Source organism: Aquarana catesbeiana, linkage group LG08 (assembly GCF_042186555.1).
Source record: "Aquarana catesbeiana isolate 2022-GZ linkage group LG08, ASM4218655v1, whole genome shotgun sequence".
Taxonomy (NCBI): Eukaryota; Metazoa; Chordata; class Amphibia; order Anura; family Ranidae; genus Aquarana; species Aquarana catesbeiana.
The window spans coordinates 46,074,546-46,094,895 of record NC_133331.1 but is presented as its reverse complement, the minus strand read 5'-3'; the positions used below and the strand labels follow the sequence as shown (position 1 = coordinate 46,094,895).

The 20,350-nt window shown below is 43.7% G+C and overlaps 1 protein-coding gene across 1 annotated transcript in view; it reads left to right on the top strand.

Annotated features, from left to right (window-relative positions):
* The window catches only part of LOC141105726 (uncharacterized), a 178,739-nt gene that overhangs the window by 138,639 nt on the left and 19,750 nt on the right, over positions 1-20,350 (top strand). Inside the window, exons 15-16 of the mRNA XM_073595788.1 lie at positions 3,664-3,781; positions 10,573-10,650. Of these exons, the coding sequence (XP_073451889.1) occupies positions 3,664-3,781; positions 10,573-10,650 (196 nt within the window). The remainder of the gene's footprint in view (positions 1-3,663; positions 3,782-10,572; positions 10,651-20,350) is intronic.

Sequence of the window (20,350 nt, the reverse complement as noted above, 5' to 3'; positions counted from 1 at the left end):
TAATAGTATAAAGGAAGTACATATAAGGTAGAGTAGTGACATGTTATTCCAAATAACACTTTATGCAGATCCAAAAGAAATTATTGGTGACTTGGACTCAAAAAAAAGGGATTCTATACCTGATGAAGTCACGTGATCGTGACGCTACGCGTTGGAACAGATAGGCACCGGAAGTGACATCAGGTTGCGAACTCGCCTCTTGTGGTGTTGTGCTTTGTTTGTTTACTGTTTAATGTGAGTACATTTGGCTCTTTTTTTTAATAAGACGTACCTAGTCACAATATACTTCACGATCTGGACCTCCATTTGTTCTCTCTCCTATATGCCATATTGGACCTGGTGCTTCCCCCTCCTTTTCCTATACCTACTGCTGAGTTATACAAAGAAAATTTTTACTGGCCTATGGCAGGAACCCGGATCACCTCTGTCATCTTTACATTTTCCCACGTCATCACCTTACGGCAGTAAGGTAAGGGACCACCTTGCACAGAGAAGAACTCTATCGCCAAGTCACCAATAATTTCTTTTGGATCTGCACAAAGTGTTATTTGGAATAACATGTCACTATAGTTCACCCTTATATGGACTTCCTTTATACTATTAGCACTTTAATATTTATCTGAATAATTACTTATGTGCTTTTTTCATTATTGTAACAGTTTACATGAAGTTTCTTTCACTACTGTCACTTTTAGCATCTGCACATTATATTTATTCACTTACTGGCTACCCCTTAGCACTGTGCAATTACTACCTAGGATTTTATTCCATATGTGTTTTATTGTATATTTACTTAACCAATACCTAGAGCGCAACATCACGCATTGATTTTTATTCCATTTAAAAAGGTGATCTTCAGTGCTCACCGGCCAAAAGTGTATTGCAGCTCCTTACCGGAGGATGTTGACCTCTGTACTACAGATGGCCATACAGCACAGAGGGGGTTAAGGTCTCATTCCGCCTCCTCAGCATGAACCAGTCAAAAATAACTCCAAAAACAAGATGAGACAGGCACTTTCATAGTATAAAACCATATGTTAAATACTTTCATAAAGACATAAAAATGGGCACCTACGTGTTCAAAGGACAAAAGACAGCTTTGACAGCATGTATAGTATTATGTGGCGTTCCTACGGGCTCCGACCAAACTCGATCCCAACCATCCAATAGGATCAGTGTGCATGGTAATGTCACCGTTGTAGGCCCCATCCTATGCATTTCATCAGAGATGACATTGTCTGGGGGATGGGCTGACCGCTTCTTTGATTGTATGGTTTTAGTTTTTACTGTTATTTTAAAGTGTTACCTAACCCAGGAGCCTGCATTCACTATATCTGGCTCCAACTGTACACAGAGCATGAAAATTCAATTATTTTAGTAAATATGAACGGCTAAATACCTTTTCTCATTGCAGTATATAGCAGTCTTGTGACTTCTACCAGTGTCTGGTTAAAGCTTTTAGGAGGAGGTTTTATCCTCTTCTGACTGTCCTATGAGGCTGCAGGACCCCTGGACCCTCTGATTGGCCCTGTGCTGATCACATGCACCCTCCCAAGAAAAAAACTCTGTAGCAATACACACCAAACTGAGCATGTGCAGAGTGCCCCTAAGGCTCTGTACTATCAGCAGATGGATTAGGGACAGTGGAAGAAGGGAATGATCAGAGAAGACAGGATCTAACAGCCTTTTTACACAATGCAGAGGATTAACCCCTTAGGTTCAACAGTGAGTATAACAAGCATGCTTTACTGCATATAAAGACTGATTTTACTGTTGTGGGTTTAGTAACACTTTGAGTTATATGTTATACTTTATTTATGGGTTTTTTTTGTTTTTGCATTTAAAGGTTCACATTTATTGTAATTTAATCTGATATAGCGCTGCACTTTTATGTATACATTTGCACAGAAGTTTTGGTATCTAGACTCATAGTGCTGGTGGCTTTTTTATTGTCTATACTGAGGGCAGTGATCTTTTCTCTAGTTTAAGTTCCGTATTGTTATTTACAGTATTTATTTGAAGTATGTTCACTCATTACTCACTTACTCTTCATATTCTGTGTACCCAGTATACTGGTCTCCATATTGTGTATATACTATGCCCTGGTCACCAATTAGTGATGAGCTCAGGCGTCTTCAGATTCAAACTCGAACCCACCTGAGCGAGCCCGCTAGAAAGCTGTCACCTGTACTGGGCCAATCAAAGCACGCTGCACAGCTGCACATATATGATGGGTGTGTATAAGTGCGGTCGTACAGCTAGAAATGCTTCGGCCGCTTGTGTTTGGCTCAGGTGACAGCTTCATGGCGGGCTCCCTTAGGTGGGTTCGGATTAGGATCTGCATATGCCTAAGCTCATCCTTAGTCACCATAGTGGGTTTGGTGTACTGGTACTGCCTGTGTTCAGTGTCCCGTTCTAAAAAAAAAGTTTTGTTTGTGGTGTTCGAGTCTCCATACTGTGTTTGCAGTGTCCTGTTCTAGTGTGTGTACCAGTCTCTGTAATGTGTGTGTGCAGTGTCCTGGTCTCCATACTGTGTGTGATATCCTGCTCTCCATATTGTGTGTGTGATGTCCTGGTCTCCATATTGTGTGTGATGTCCTGGTCTCCATATTGTGTGTGATGTCCTGGTCTCCATATTGTGTGTGATGTCCTGGTCTCCATATTGTGTGTGTGATGTCCTTGTCTCCATATTGTGTGTGATGTCCTGGTCTCCATTTTGTGTGTGTGATGCCCTGGTCTCCATATTGTGTGTGATGCCCTGGTCTCCATATTGTGTGTAATTTCCTGGTCTCCATATTGTGTTTAATTTCCTGCTCTGCATATTGTGTGTGATGTTCTGGTCTCCATATTGTGTGTGATGTCCTGGTCTGCATATTGTGTGTGATGTTCTGGTCTCCATATTGTGTGTGATGTCCTGGTCTCCATATTGTGTGTGATGTTCTGGTCTCCATATTGTGTGTGATGTCCCGGTCTCCATATTGTGTGTGATGTCCTGGTCTCCATATTGTGTGTGATGTCCTGGTCTGCATATTGTGTGTGATGTTCTGGTCTCCATATTGTGTGTGTGATGTCCTGGTCTCCATATTGTGTGTGATGTTCTGGTCTCCATATTGTGTGTGATGTCCTGGTCTGCATATTGTGTGTGATGTTCTGGTCTCCATATTGTGTGTGATGTCCTGGTCTCCATATTGTGTGTGATGTCCTGGTCTCCATATTGTATCTGATGTCCTGGTCTCCATACTGTGTGTGATGTCCTGGTCTCCATATTGTGTGTGATGTTCTGGTCTCCATACTGTGTGTGATGTTCTGGTCTCCATACTGTGTGTGATGTCCTGGTCTCCATATTGTGTGTGATGTCCTGGTCTCCATATTGTGTGTGATGTCCTGGTCTCCATATTGTGTGTGATGTCCTGGTCTCCATACTGTGTGTGTGCAGTGACCTGGTCTCCATATTGTGTGTGCTGGTCTCTGTACTGCGTGTCTACATATTGTTTTAGATACAGTGTAGGGGTAGATATTGTAGTTGCATTTGCAGTCTAGGGGTAGGTACTTCTAAATGCAATGTAGAGGTAGGCAGTTCTTATGTACATTGTACAGGTAGGTAGTTCAAGATATATTGCAGTAACAGATTATTCACTTTACTATATTGTATCTCTTCTACAGAGAAGCCAGTAAGTCGATGTCTCTGGTGGGCACCATTCATGGGAACCATACAGCAAAAATTGCTCAGAGGTCCCTAGACAGCACCAGGAGCCAATCAGGAGCAACCAGCTGGGCTATGGTGAGCAAATGATTTCCCAGAATCCCCCAGCAGCAGAGGAGAATAATGATGGAGGAACATCTGGTTTTCCTGCACTAAAGTATACATTGAGTCCTTACCCACCAGTCCCTGTGTGGAGGAGGCAGTGTCCAGGGACAGGACTGAACACCTGACACTGTCAACACAGTTCAAAGTAATTGTAGTGCAGTACATAGATCTGATACAACTGAGCAAATGTTCTGCATTTATTGAGCCAACAGCCTTTTTATTGTATCTAAATCTTCCTTTATTTCTACTTTGTACCCCAACCTACCCCCCCCCCCCATTGATCCTCTATTGTGCCCCAAGCTCTGACTTTCTACCCTACAAGTACACCGATGTCCCTCTACTGTACACCAGTTCTCTGTTTGTACCCTCAGTTCCCGTTCTGTACCTTTTTTGTACCCCAAGTACACTCTTGTTATACCCCAGTCCCCCTATGTCCCTGTAATGCACCCTCCCCCCCCCCCCATGCCTCTCTACTGTTCCTCAATTTTCCATCTGTCCCTAAGCTGTATTGTACTTCAATCTCCCCTCTGTCCCTTTCGGCTGTACCCCTAGTCACCCCTATCGCTGTCCACTGTACTTTAAGTCTCCCCTGTTCCTCCCTACTGTATGTATCCCCGACCCCCCTGTCCCTCTCTGCTGCACCCCAATTTCCCTCTGTTCCACTCTAATGTACCCTCATTCTCCCTCCTTTGACCCTTTCTACTGTACCCAATCTCCTGTCTGCCCCCATTGTTCCTTTCTACCTTAATTCTAGTCCCTTCTTTGTACCCTGAGTCTCCCCCCACCTCTGTTGCTCATTAATGAAAAGCCAATGTAGCACCAATATTTAAAAAGGGCCCAAAAAACATCCCTGGGAATTACAGACCAGTTAGCCTAACATCAATAGTATGTAAACTCTTGGAGGGGATGATAAGGGACTATATACAAGATTTTAGTAATAAGAATGATATCATTAGCAGTAATCAGCATGGATTCATGAAGAATCGTTCTTGCCAAACCAATCTATTAACCTTCTATGAGGAGGTGAGTTGCCATCTAGATAAAGGAAGGCCTGTAGACGTGGTGTATCTGGATTTTGCAAAGGCATTTGACACAGTTCCCCATAAACGTTTACTGTACAAAATAAGGTGCGTTGGCATGGACCATAGGGTGAGTACATGGATTGAAAACTGGCTACAAGGGCGTGTTCAGAGGGTGGTGATAAATGGGGAGTACTCAGAACGGTCAGGGGTGGGTAGTGGGGTTCCCCAGGGTTCTGTGCTGGGACCAATCCTATTTAATTTGTTCATAAACGACCTGGAGGATGGGATAAACAGTTCAATCTCTGTATTTGCAGACGATACTAAGCTAAGCAGGGCAATAACTTCTCCGCAGGATGTGGAAATCTTGCAAAAAGACCTGAACAAATTAATGGGGTGGGCGACTACATGGCAAATGAGGTTCAATGTAGAAAAATGTAAAATAATGTATTTGGGTGGCAAAAATATGAATGCAATCTATACACTGGGGGGAGAACCTCTGGGGGAATCTAGGATGGAAAAGGACCTGGGGGTCCTAGTAGATGATAGGCTCAGCAATGGCATGCAATGCCAAGCTGCTGCTAATAAAGCAAACAGAATATTGGCATGCATTAAAAGGGGGATCAAATGCAGAGATAAAATGATAATTCTCCCGCTCTACAAGACTCTGGTCCGGCCGCACCTGGAGTATGCTGTCCAGTTCTGGGCACCAGTCCTCAGGAGGGACGTACTGGAAATGGAGCGAGTACAAAGAAGGGCAACAAAGCTAATAAAGGGAAGGTTGCGAGCACTGAACTTATTCTCTCTGGAGAAGAGACGCTTGAGAGGGGATATGATTTCAATTTACAAATACTGTACTCGTGACCCCACAATAGGGATAAAACTTTTTCGCAGAAGAGAGTTTAATAAGACGAGCAAGGGGGATTGTTGGAGGGGAGGGTGGGACTTTATATGAAGCATGTACCAGCAAGCAAGTAGTAAGATGAACATAGAGAAATTTATTAACATAATACCGGAGCATACACGTTACAATCGCAAAATGCATACAAGGTAAAACAGATAAATACATAAAGACGTATAATATAACATTCATGATAGTATTATTCATACACTTAATGGAAAGATAAACAGGATAAAAGGTTAGGTAATGGTGACTCAAGATACCACCTAGGATAAATTCCCTAGTACATCATAATCAAGGTAGGGTAAAATAAAGTTAAGAACCAGTGATGTCTGCTGGACCTAAGGCCTCGCTGGACCTGTGGGGGGGTTTTTTGAATGAAGTATAGTTGATAGAGACTGAATAAACAGTTGAACACGGCAAATAGTGGCTCAACGCGTTTCGTGGCTTCCATGCCACTCGTCAGGAGCGAGCCCGTGTATTGTCTGAAAATATATTAGGATAATTACATAAAGCCATAGGACAAGGGACAATAGTAATGGGGGAGCGTGGTAAACGAGCCCCCAAGCTGATGTATGGATATACTCACTGAGAGACTGTGTAGTGACGGTGTAGCGGTGGGACCCCGTAAGCCATCCAGGTTGCCCCCAACGGGAGCCGAGGTGGGGAGCCCCGCGGAGACGGCAGCGAACGCCAACCAGGGCAAGCACAGGAACCGAGGGATGTCTAGAGAAAGGTGAATAAGGGTGAGGGTATGCTGGGATGTGAAGAAAGGATGTAGGGAGTGGGAAGGAAGGGAGCCCCCAGATATAAGGTAAAGTGATGGGGAGACAGTGAGAGATGTGGGAAGGGAAGAACAAACCGTAAGACGGTGAAGCAAGGTGAGGGAAACAGAACATAGTGTGGTAACCAAGAATGGGGGAGATAATGAGTGTACCTGAAGGTAATGAGGCCCCTGGGAAGGGGAAATCCAGTAGATGTGTGATCGGGTGTGTGTAAAACCTCGAGTGCCCATGCTGCCCCGGAGAGCGCCCAGATAACGCCGCCGCGAGTGCCGCCCACCGTCACGCCGTGCAGCGGGGGGAGGAGCACCGCAAGTCGGACGCGTCCGGCAGTACGGCGCGGAGGAACCTCCCCATTAGCCCATGAGGTGGAATAACAGCTGTGCGTGACGGCGCCGCAAGGGGGAAGCCGCACGCACAGCGTGTTGCGTGACGTCGACGCGCATTGACCCAGCGTCCACCCCCCCAGAGGGGAAAGCCTGGGGGAGGGAGGAGACCCGCAAGGCGCGTCGCGGCTCCCGGAAGGGAAACAAGGGCCGGACAACAAGGCGGCCCCACCGAACAAATCACCACCAACAACCCAGCCCCATCAGGAAGTGCTGGGAAGGATAACAAGGTTGGGAAGGATAATAAAGAATACAAGGGATGTTATGGATGGGCTTAATTGAAAAAATAAAACAAATAAAACACAGGGGAGGTATCACGAAGGTCATTGAGAGCAGTGAAGATAATAGGTTTAAAACTCATAGAGCAATGGCACATGCTTCCATCCCTATGCATAAATACAAGAGAAGGGGGTTTTTGGTATTAGGGACTTTGAGGAAATCATGGCCTGGTAAGGTCACCCATTTCCATCCCTAGGGACTTTAAATGAGACCAAGACCTGGTAAGGTCATGCGTCTCCATCCCAATCTATAACACGAGCAAGGGGGATTGTTGGAGGGGAGGGTGGGACTTTATATGAAGCATGTACCAGCAAGCAAGTAGTAAGATGAACATAGAGGAATTTATTAACATAATACCGGAGCATACACGTTACAATCGCAAAATGCATACAAGGTAAAACAGATAAATACATAAAGACGTATAATATAACATTCATGATAGTATTATTCATACACTTAATGGAAAGATAAACAGGATAAAAGGTTAGGTAATGGTGACTCAAGATACCACCTAGGATAAATTCCCTAGTACATCATAATCAAGGTAGGGTAAAATAAAGTTAAGAACCAGTGATGTCTGCTGGACCTAAGGCCTCGCTGGACCTGTGGGGGGGTTTTTTGAATGAAGTATAGTTGATAGAGACTGAATAAACAGTTGAACACGGCAAATAGTGGCTCAACGCGTTTCGTGGCTTCCATGCCACTCATCAGGAGCGAGCCCGTGTATTGTCTGAAAATATATTAGGATAATTACATAAAGCCATAGGACAAGGGACAATAGTAATGGGGGAGCGTGGTAAACGAGCCCCCAAGCTGATGCATGGATATACTCACTGAGAGACTGTGTAGTGACGGTGTAGCGGTGGGACCCCGTAAGCCATCCAGGTTGCCCCCAACGGGAGCCGAGGTGGGGAGCCCCGCGGAGACGGCAGCGAACGCCAACCAGGGCAAGCACAGGAACCGAGGGATGTCTAGAGAAAGGTGAATAAGGGTGAGGGTATGCTGGGATATGAAGAAAGGATGTAGGGAGTGGGAAGGAAGGGAGCCCCCAGATATAAGGTAAAGTGATGGGGAGACAGTGAGAGATGTGGGAAGGGAAGAACAAACCGTAAGACAGTGAAGCAAGGTGAGGGAAACAGAACATAGTGTGGTAACCAAGAATGGGGGAGATAATGAGTGTACCTGAAGGTAATGAGGCCCCTGGGAAGGGGAAATCCAGTAGATGTGTGATCGGGTGTGTGTAAAACCTCGAGTGCCCATGCTGCCCCGGAGAGCGCCCAGATAACGCCGCCGCGAGTGCCGCCCACCAACGTCACGCCGTGCAGCGGGGGGAGGAGCACCGCAAGTCGGACGCGTCCGGCAGTACGGCGCGGAGGAACCTCCCCATTAGCCCACGAGATGGAATAACAGCTGTGCGTGACGGCGCCGCAAGGGGGAAGCCGCACGCACAGCGTGTTGCGTGACGTCGACGCGCATTGACCCAGCGTCCACCCCCCCAGAGGGGAAAGCCTGGGGGAGGGAGGAGACCCACAAGGCGCGTCGCGGCTTCCGGAAGGGAAACAAGGGCCGGACAACAAGGCGGCCCCACCAACAAAATCACCACCAACAACCCAGCCCCATCAGGAAGTGCTGGGAAGGATAACAAGGTTGGGAAGGATAATAAAGAATACAAGGGATGTTATGGATGGGCTTAATTGAAAAAAAAAATTAAAAAAAAAATGCAATGCCAAGCTGCTGCTAATAAAGCAAACAGAATATTGGCATGCATTAAAAGGGGGATCAAATGCAGAGATAAAATGATAATTCTCCCGCTCTACAAGACTCTGGTCCGGCCGCACCTGGAGTATGCTGTCCAGTTCTGGGCACCAGTCCTCAGGAGGGACGTACTGGGAATGGAGCGAGAAAAAGAAGGGCAACAAAGCTAATAAAGGGTCTGGAGGATCTTAGTTATGAGGAAAGGTTGCGAGCACTGAACTTATTCTCTCTGGAGAAGAGACGCTTGAGAGGGGATATGATTTCAATTTACAAATACTGTACTCGTGACCCCACAATAGGGATAAAACTTTTTCGCAGAAGAGAGTTTAATAAGACTCGTGGCCACTCATTACAATTAGAAGAAAAGAGGTTTAACCTTAAACTACGTAGAGGGTTCTTTACTGTAAGAGCTGCAAGGATGTGGAATTCCCTTCCACAGGCGGTGGTCTCAGCGGGGAGCATTGATAGCTTCAAGAAACTATTAGATAATCACCTGAATGACCGCAATATACAGGGATATGTAATACTGACACATAATCACACACATAGGTTGGACTTGATGGACTTGTGTCTTTTTTCAACCTCACCTACTATGTAACTATGTAACTATGTAATTTACCCACATTCCTCTGTTCCTCTCTAGTATATCCCTAGTCCCTCCCTCTGTACCACTCTACTATAGCCCTATCCCCTGTAAGCTATGGTGCATCATGCCCAGGCTGTGGTCCTCACCACTACCATGTGGCTACAAGCAGGCTCTGTGTCTGGTGTTGGTGTGCCAGCCATGTCTGATGTGATTGTGCCTTAAAGCGGATCTTCACTGCATCTGAGCACCACAAACTAAAAACACTATTTAATTCATTTTAAAAAATTTTAAAATTCAAAGCAAACTCCCCCATCAATCCATGTCTCCATGCTTTATTTTGTTGAGAAACCACTTTGAAACCCCCCCCCCTAGCATTTCTGGCTGTGGCCATCTTGAGTAAGGGCAAATGATTCATGTAGCATTTTACTTCCTGGAATCCCATCTACCCTTAGTACAAGCATGCAGGAGAGTGTGCTTAGCTGATAAAACCCCTCCTCCTCTCCTCTCCTCCTGAAGACTCCTGGGATGTATGACATAATTTGCCTAGGCAAGAAACCAGGAAATAACTGAAAAAAAAGCAAAAAAAAAAAACGTTTAAAACAAGTAAATATGATCTACTTTCCTATCAATTCATTAACGTTAAGCAGCATGAGGACTAAAAGTAATCAATGTTGATTGGGAGAGTAAATTTCCACTTGAATGCATTTCTTTACAATTTAATGTTATGAGGTCCTCCAATCTCTCTCTTTACTAGTAATCATTCTACAATTTTGTATACTGTATGTGTTTAAAAAAGAAAAAAAAAGTCCACTGTTGTCTTTTTTTGGTGTAGTTTTGGAGACCCCAGCAGGGGGTCAGTACAATTCAATTTATGTTGTATAGTGGGGGGAGCCACATTCTTTTAGATCCCATTACTGTAGTACCATCTCTCCCCCCCACCCCCCCGGATGGTATAACACATTCTTGCAATGGTGTGCAGCTTCCAAGTAACGGGCCCTATCTGAATGATGTGTAATGATCCATTGAACCTTATTTGGGTTTTTGTATTTTCTGCAGGATACAAGTTTTCCTGAGCTGGAGAAGGAGTTTGAGAGGATCAACCTGAAGACAGAATCTTGTAGAATGATATCTTTGGTCTGTACAATATTTCTGTGTTGTTGCTGTATACAGAAAGAGCAGCATACTGACACTGTGCACAAGGTGCCCGCACTACCAATATCCTATAGATTTGTGTGAAGGGTCACATGACCTGACCTGCCACTACAGACAGCATGTCCCATACATAGATATGTACAAACCATCACACCATACATAGATATGTACAAACCATCACACCATACACAGATATGTACAAACCATCCCACCATACACAGATATGTACAAACCATCCCACCATACACAGATATGTACAAACCATCACACCATACATAGATATGTACAAACCATCCCACCATACACAGATATGTACAAACCATCCCACCATACATAGATATGTATAAACCATCCCACCATACACAGATATGTACAAACCATCACACCATACACAGATATGTACAAACCATCACACCATACACAGATATGTACAAACCATCACACCATACACAGATATGCATGAATTAACATTATTATTTTTATCAATTAGGAAAATGAGTAGAAATAAATGAATAGAGGACCAAATCTAATCAATATTTGGTGTGACCACCCTTTGCCTTCAAAACAGCATCAATTCTTCCAGGTACACTTGCACACTCGGCAGGTAGGTTGTTCCAAACATCTTGGAGAACTAACCAGAGATTTTCTGTGGATGTCGGCTGCCTCGAATCCTTCTGTCTCTTCATGTAATCCCAGACAGATTCCATGCCTAACAGCAAAAGGCTCGCTGGTTCGAATCCCAACCACGGCATTACCTGCCTGGAGTTTGTATGTTCTCCCTGTGCCTGCGTGGGTTTCCTCCGGGTACTCCGGTTTCCTCCACGCTCCAAAGACATGCTTGCAGGTTAATTGGTTCCTGTCTAAATTGGCCCTAGTATGTGTATGTATGAATGTGAGTTAGGGACCTTAGATTGTAAGCTCCTTGAGGGCAGGGACTGATGTGAATGTACAATGTATATGTAAAAGGCAGCGTAAATTGACAGCACTATATAAGTACCTGAAAATAAATAAATAAAATAAATGATATTGAGATCAGGGCTCTATGGGGACCAAACCATCACTTCCAGGACTCCTTGTTCTTCTTTACGTCATTTCTCAATGACATTGGTTGTATGTTTGGGGTCATTGCTGCAGAATAAATTTGGGGCCAATCACATTCCTCCCTGATGGTATGGCATGATGGATAAGTATTTATCCGCATTATGCTGTAATTCTCAGCATTGAGGACACTATTGATCCTGACCAAATCACCAACTTCGTTTGCAGAAATGCAGCCCCAAACTTGCAAGAAATCTCCACCATGTTTCACTGTGTGCTTGGTGTACTGTGTGGGGATGTTTCACTGTTGCCTGCAGACATTCATTAGCCCCGGTTCACACAGGGGCGGCACGACTTGCAGGTCGCCTCAGCGAGGCGACCTGCAAACGACTTCCGCGGCGACTTGCAAAACGACTTCTGTATAGAAGTCTATGCAAGTCGCCCCATGTCGCCCCCAAAGTAGTACAGGAACCTTGCGTCGCTCCTATTAGAACAGTTCCATTGTACAGAACGGGAGGCGACTTGTCAGGCGGCTAGGTCGCCTGACAAGTAGCCCCTGTGTGAACCGGCTCTTATTGTACCGCTCTCCAGCCCTTCCTCAACAAACTGCCCTCCTGCTATAGCCAAATATTTCACATTTTGACTACTCCAGAACACCTGCTGCCATTTTTCTGCACCCCAGTTCCTATGTTTTTTTTTTGCATAGTTAAATCGCTTAGCTGTATTTCCACGTTGGAGGTATGGCTGCAATTCTTCCATGAAGATCACTTCTGGCCAGACTTCTCCGAACAGTAGCTGGGTTCCATTGGTTTCCACCAGTTATGTGCTGATGGCATTGCTGGACCAGTGGCGTCTCCAGCTTTCAAATTTAGGGGGGGCACATGGGGGGACAGGGACAAAAGTAGGGGGGCAACTATAAAATGCATATATATATATATATATATATATATATATATATATATATATATATATATATCCTGGGGCCCTTTACTACGACCCCACAACGGGCCCTTTCACATGTTCTGCAGTGAGCTCCCTTCCTACTGTATTGGGGTCCCCCAGGGTGGCAGAAATCAAGAGATATATGTCACCAGCATATCAAGAAAATATAAGGATCCAAAGCAGTGGGAGAACTATCAGGGTTGCAAAGGTTGTCTTGCCTCCGGGCCCTGGTGTTCTGCCACTGTGGGGTTCCCCAGCCTCCTCTTGCTGTCCTGCCCCTGCTATTGACAGCTCTGGTCTGGCATCTCTTGGAATTTACAGGCTGGTCCTCCTGTCCTAAGGACGGGAGAAATCAGTCTGTTTTTTCAGTAACTGAAAGTCCTGGTGGAGTCCTTCCTGCAACTCGCTCTTCTCCCTGCCAATGAGGATGCAGGTGAAGGAGCAGATCAGGCGGCCGTGGTTGTGTGAACGCTCGCATTATGCAGTGTCAGCGAGCAGGGGAGGGGGAGGAATCACCCGCAGGAGCTGACTGGGGACTCTCTCCCTCTTAGACATTGATTTTTTTGTAAAAAAAAAAAAAAAATTTTTTTTTTTGGGGGGGGGGGGGGGGGGGGGCACATGGTGGGGCACAGCATAATGTTGGGGGGGTCCCTCTGGCCCCCCCTAGGGTCGCCATTGTGCTGGACATCTTCCGATGTCGAAGGGAAGGAAGCATGATGTGTCTTTCATCTGCTGCATTAAGCTTCCTTGGCCGATCACTGCGTCTTTGGTCCTCAACATTGCCCATTTCTTTGTGCTTCTTCAAAAGCGCTTGAGCAGCACATCTTGAAACCCCGATCTGCTTTGAAATCTTTGCCTGGGAGAGACCTTGCTGATGCCGTATCACTACCTTGTGTCTTGTTGCTGTGTTCAGTCTTGTTGTCTTCCACAAACTCACCTTAGGAGCAGAGTTTGGCTGTTCCTCACTCAGTTTAATCCTCCTACACAGCTGCTTCTATTTCAGTTAATGACTGTGTTTCAACCTATGTATGAAATTGATGATCATTAGGACCTGCTGTGTACAATTGGTTAATCATACACCTGACTCTAATCCTACAGAATCCCTGACTTTGTGCAAGTGTAAGAATTGATGCTGGTTTGAAGCCAAAGGGTAGTCGCATATTGATTTGATTTAGATTTTCCTTCTGTTCGCTCACTTATATATATTTATATATATATTATTATTATTATATACTTGTATTTTGGAAATTGTTAAAAATAAACAATTTCATTTTATTATTTTAGAATATATATTAATATATATATATTAATTTTATTTATTTTAGAATATATATTTTCGAAAGCAATCTTACTTTACAGCATTTCTTCACACCTGCCTAAAACTTTTGCATAGTACTGTAAATATGATCTGACCTCATCACCCTCCAACCATTTTGGGAGGATAAATCCCCATTATCAGAACCAGTACACGTGGTTTATTACCTTACTACCCTCCCTGAACAATGGCCTGTGACACATCCAATATACCTAGCTTAAGAAAATATGCAAAAATTATGTAGCGCAACTTCACCCAAAATTGAATAAATCATTCAGTTTAACCACTTGCAGACCAGCCGCCGTCATTATACTGCGGCAGGTCGGCACGTTCCCGTGAACCGTCGTAGCTATATGTCGGCCCTTTAAGCAGAGATAGCAGGCGCCCGATGCACTGCGGGGTTGCCGATGCACGTGGCCGGCGGTCGCGGGCACGAGAGCCAGAACAGGGACGTGTGTGTGTACACACACAAATCCCTGTTCTGTGAGGAGAGGAGAGACAGATCATGTGTTCCTACTAGCTAGGAACAACGAACTGTCATCTCCTCTAGTCAGTCCCCCCCCCTACAGTTAGAACACATAAGGGAACACAATTAACCCCTTGATCGCCCCCTAGTGTTAACCCCTTCCCTGCCAGTGACATTTACAAAGTAATCGGTGCATTTTTACAGCACTGATCGCTGTATAATTATCAATGGTCCCAAAAATGTGTCAAGTGTCAGAACTATCTGCCACCATGCAACATATGGACTATATTATCAAGTCTTTATTATTTGTATGGGCCTAATGCTTCCTTATCACTATTTGGGACAGTTTTTTCGTATTACTTTACCAGTCAAATGTGGACTATTGAGATTTTCACTTATTGATATATTTTCACTTTGTTTTTATCTTCATCCATTCACACTTTTTTTCAAAAAAAAAAAAGAGCACTGCAATTTGTTTGTATTCCTGTGATAATATCACGTTGTTTGTGTACACATATATTTGGTTTTTGACTAGGTTGGGGTTACAAGCCACTCGAGATTGTGGCTTCACCTCCCCTTACTTCAAAACCTCCTCTTCTTTATTTTCACTTTAGCGCTACACTTTTTATTTATATTTTCTACACAGTCCCAGTCGTTCTGTAGTGTTGGCAGCTGTTTCCACTTATTAGATAGGCGCGGTATTTTACTAATCTATCTGCCATAATGTCGCAGTCCCGATAAAAATCGCAGATCACAGCCATTACTAGTAAATAAAAAAATAATAATAATAATAAAAATGCCATAAATTTTTCCCCTATTTTGTAGACGCTATAACTTTTGCGCAATCCAATCAATATACGCTTATTGCAATTTTTATTACCAAAAATATGTAGAAGAATACATATCGGCCTAAACTGAGGAAAAAATTAGCATTTTTAAAAAAAAAATTGGATATTTATTAAAGCAAAATGTACAAAATATTGTGTTTTTTTCAAAATTGTTGCACTTTTTTTGTTTAAAAATAAAAAAACACAGAGATGGTCAAATACCACCGAAAGAAAGCTCTATTTGTGGGAAAAAAAGGACGTCAATTTTGTTTGGGAGCCACGTCGCATGACCGCGCAATTGTCAGTTAAAGCGACGCAGTGCCGAATCGCAAAAAATGGCCTGGTCATTGAGCAGCCAAATCTTCCTGGGCTGAAGCAGTTAAACACCAAGGGGTTCATATACTAAATCTGGAGAGTGCAAAATCTAGAGCAACTCTGCGTGTAAACCAATCAGCTTCTAACTTCAGCTTGTTCAATTAAGCTTTGACAAAAAAAATGGAAGCTGATTGGTTTCTATGCACAGCTGCACCAGATTTTGCACTCTTCAGTTTTAGTAAATCAGCCCCCAAATGTCCATATCAGAATAAAGTTCATATATAATCTGTGCTTCCAATCACCAATGTGTATAAGGTGCACAATATCTTCCTCGAGTCATGATTTTGTGCACTTTATACACACTGATTGGAAGCATGGATTATTTATGAACTTTATTCTGATGTTGACATTTGGTGTTTAAACTGAATGATTTATGTAGTTGTGTGTGAAGTTGAGCTACATAATCATTATTTCATATTGATTTTGGGGGTATTGTGAAATCACTTCAATGTTGTATTAGCTTGCAACTTGCTAATTTTATTTATTTCTTTGTGAGTTGTGACCGTGCTGATTGCTTTCTCACATTATTTTCATATACAGTGGATATAAAAAGTCTACACACCCCTGTTAAAATGTCAAGTTTCTGTGATGTAAAAAAATGAGGCAAAGATAAATAATTTTCTAACTTTTTGCACTTTTAATGTGACCTTTAACCACTTAAGGACCGGACCATTATGCTGCTTAAGGACCAGAGGTCTTTTTCCAATTTGGCACTGCGTCGCTTTAACTGCTAATTGCGCGGTCATGCAATGCTGTACCCAAACGAAATTTGCGTCCTTTTCTTCCCACAAATAGAGCTTTCTTTTGATGGTATTTGATCACCTCTGCCGTTTTTATTTTTTGCGCTATAAACGGAAAAAGACCGAAAATTTTGAAAAAAAATGATATTTTCTACTGTTTGTTATAAAAAAAAAATCCAATAAACTCAATTTTAGTCATACATTTAGGCCAAAATGTATTCGGCCACATGTCTTTGGTAAAAAAAATGTCAATAAGTGTATATTTATTGTTTTGCGCAAAAGTTATAGCGTCTACAAACTAGGGTACATTTTCTGGAATTTACACAGCTTTTAATTTATGACTGCCTATGTAATTTCTTGAGGTGCTAAAATGGCAGGGCAGTACAAACCCCCCCCCAAATGACCCCATTTTGGAAAGTAGACACCCCAAGGAAATTGCTGAGAGGCATGTTGAACCCATTGAATATTCATTTTTTTGTCCCAAGTGATTGAATAATGACAAAAAAAAAAAAAATATTTACAAAAAGTTGTCACTAAATGATATATTGCTCACACAGGCCATGGGAATATGTGGAATTGCACCCCAAAATACATTCAGCTGCTTCTCCTGAGTACAGGGATACCACATGTGTGGGACTTTTTGGGAGCCTAGCCGCGTACGGGGCCCTGAAAACCAATCACTGCCTTCAGGATTTCTAAGGGCGTAAATTTTTTATTTCACTCCTCACTAACTATCACAGTTTTGAAGGCCATAAAATGCCCAGGTGGCACAAAACCCCCCAAATGACCCCATTTTGGAAAGTAGACACCCCAAGCTATTTGCTGAGAGGCATGTTGAGTCCATGGAATATTTTATATTTTGACACAAGTTGCGGGAAAGTGACACATTTTTTTTTTGCACAAAGTTGTCACTAAATGATATATTGCTCACACAGGCCATGGGCATATGTGGAATTGCACCCCAAAATACATTCTGCTGATTCTCCTGAGTACGGGGATACCACATATGTGGGACTTTTTGGGAGCCAAGCCGCGTACGGGGCCCTGAAAACCAATCACCGCCTTCAGGATTTCTAAGGGTGGAAATTTTTGATTTCACTCTTTACTGCCTATCACAGTTTCGGAGGCCATGGAATGCCCAGGTGGCACAAAACCCCCCCAAATGACCCCATTTTGGAAAGTAGACACCCCAAGCTATTTGCTGAGAGGCATGGTGAGTATTTTGCAGCTCTCATTTGTTTTTGAAAATGAAGAAAGACAAGAAAAAACATTTTTTTTTCTTTTTTCAATTTTCAAAACTTTGTGACAAAAAGTGAGGTCTGCAAAATACTCACTATACCTCTCAGAAAATAGCTTGGGGTGTCTACTTTCCAAAATGGGGTCATTTGGGGGGGGTTTGTGCCACCTGGGCATTCCATGGCCTCCGAAACTGTGATAGGCAGTGAAGAGTGAAATCAAAAATTGACGCCCTTAGAAAGCCTGAAGGCGGTGCTTGGTTTTCGGGGTCCCGTACGCGGTTAGGCTCCCAAAAAGTCTCACACATGTGGTATCCCCGTACTCAGGAGAAGCAGCAGAATGTATTTTGGGGTGTAATGTCACATATTCCCATGGCATGTTTGAGCAATATATCATTTAGTGACAACTTTGTGCAAAAAGAAAAAAAAAATTTGTCTCTTTCCCGCAAATTGTGTTACAATATAAAATATTCCATGGACTCGACATGCCTCTCAGCAAATAGCTTAGGGTGTCTACTTTCCAAAATGAGGTCATTTGGGGGGGGGGTTTGAACTGTCCTGGCATTTTATGAACAACATTTAGAAGCTTATGTCACACATCACCCACTCTTCTAACCACTTATAGACAAAGCCCTTTCTGACACTTTTTGTTTACATGAAAAATTTTTTTTTTTTTGCAAGAAAATTACTTTGAACCCCCAAACATTATATATTTTTTTAAAGCAAATGCCCTACAGATTAAAATGGTGGGTGTTTCATTTTTTTTTTCACACAGTATTTGCGCAGCGATTTTTCAAAAGCATTTTTTGGGGAAAAAAAACACTTTTTTAAATTTTAATGCACTAAAACACACTATATTGCCCAAATGTTTGATGAAATAAAAAAGATGATCTTAGGCCGAGTACATGGATACCAAACATGACATGCTTTAAAATTGCGCACAAACGTGCAGTGGCGACAAACTAAATACATTTTTAAAAGCCTTTAAAATCCTTTACAGGTTACCACTTTAGATTTACAGAGGAGGTCTACTGCTAAAATTACTGCCCTCGATCTGACCTTCGCGGTGATACCTCACATGCATGGTGCAATTGCTGTTTACATTTGACGCCAAACCAACGCTTGCGTTCGCCTTTGCGCGAGAGCAGGGGGGGACAGGGGTGCTTTTTTTTTTTTTTTCCTTTATTATTTTTTTGCTTTTTTATCTTATTTTTAAACTGTTCCTTTCCTTTTTTTTTTTTTTTTAACCACTTCCCGCCCGCCCTATAGCGGATTGACGTCCGGGAAGTGGTTCTGTTATCCTGACTGGACGTCATATGACGTCCAGCAGGATAACATGCCGCAGCGCGCCCCCGGGGGCGCGCATCGCGGCGATCGGTGGAGCGGTGTGTCAGTCTGACACACCGCTACACTGATCTTGGTAAAAAGCCTCCGGCGGAGGCTCTTTACCACGTGATCAGCCGTGTCCAATCACGGCTGATCACGCTGTCAATAGGAAGAGCCATTGATCGGCTCTTCCTCACTCGCGTCTGACAGACGCAAGTAGAGGAGAGCCGATCGGCGGCTCTCCTGGCAGGGGGGGTCTGCGCTGATTGTTTATCAGCGCAGCCCCACCGCAGATCACCACACTGGACCACCAGGGATCGCCACTAGGACCACCAGGGAAGGGGCAACATGTGGATGGCCAGGTATGTACCCCATGGCCATCCACATGTGCCCAGTGTGCCAAATCTGTGCCAATCAGTGCCCACAAATGGGCACTGATTGGCACAATTATGTTGCAGTGATGCCCAGCAATGCCACCCTTAGGGGCATCACTGCAAACAAGTAATGTCATCAGTGCCACCCATCAGTGTCCATTCATGCCACCTGTCAGTGCCCATCCGTGCCCATCTGTGCCAACTATCAGTGCCACTCATAAGTAACCATCAATGCCACCTACGAGTGCCCATCAATGCCACCTATGAGTGCCCATCAGTGCCGCCTATAAGTGCCCATCCGTGCCACCTATGAGTGCCCATCAGTGCCGCATACCAGTGCCACCTATCAGTGCCCATCAGTGCCACTTATCAGTGCCGCCTATCAGTGCCCATCATCAGTGCCCATCAGTGCCACCTCATCGGTGCCCATCAGTGCCGCCGTATCAGTGCCCGTCAGTGCAGCCATATCAGTGCCCGTCATTGAAGAAGAAAACGTACTTATTTACAAAAAGTTTTAACAGAAACAAAGAAAAACTTGTTTTTTTTCAAAATTTTCGGTCTTTTTTTATTTGTTGCCCAAAAAATAAAAACCGCAAAGGTGATCAAATACCGCCAAAAGAAAGCTCTATTTGTGGGAACAAAATGATAAAAAATTTGTTTGGGTACAGTGTAGCATGACCGCGCAATTGTCATTCAAATTGCGACAGCGCTGAAAGCTGAAAATTGGGCTGGGCGGGAAGGTGTCTAAGTGCCTGGTATTGAAGTGGTTAATCATTTTTATTGTTATCTCAGGGAATGTAAATATCCCCTATGATAGCAATAGGTAGTGACAGGTACTCTTTTTTTTTTAAATTGGGCTCTATTAGACCCTAGATCTCTCCTCTGCCCTCAAAGCATCTGACCACACCAAGATCGGTGTGATAAAATGCTTTCCCAATTTCCCAATGGCGCTGTTTACATCCGGCGAAATCTAAGTCATGAAATGCTCGTAGCTTCCAGTTTCTTAGGCCATAGAGATGTTTGGAGCCACTCTGGTCTCTGATC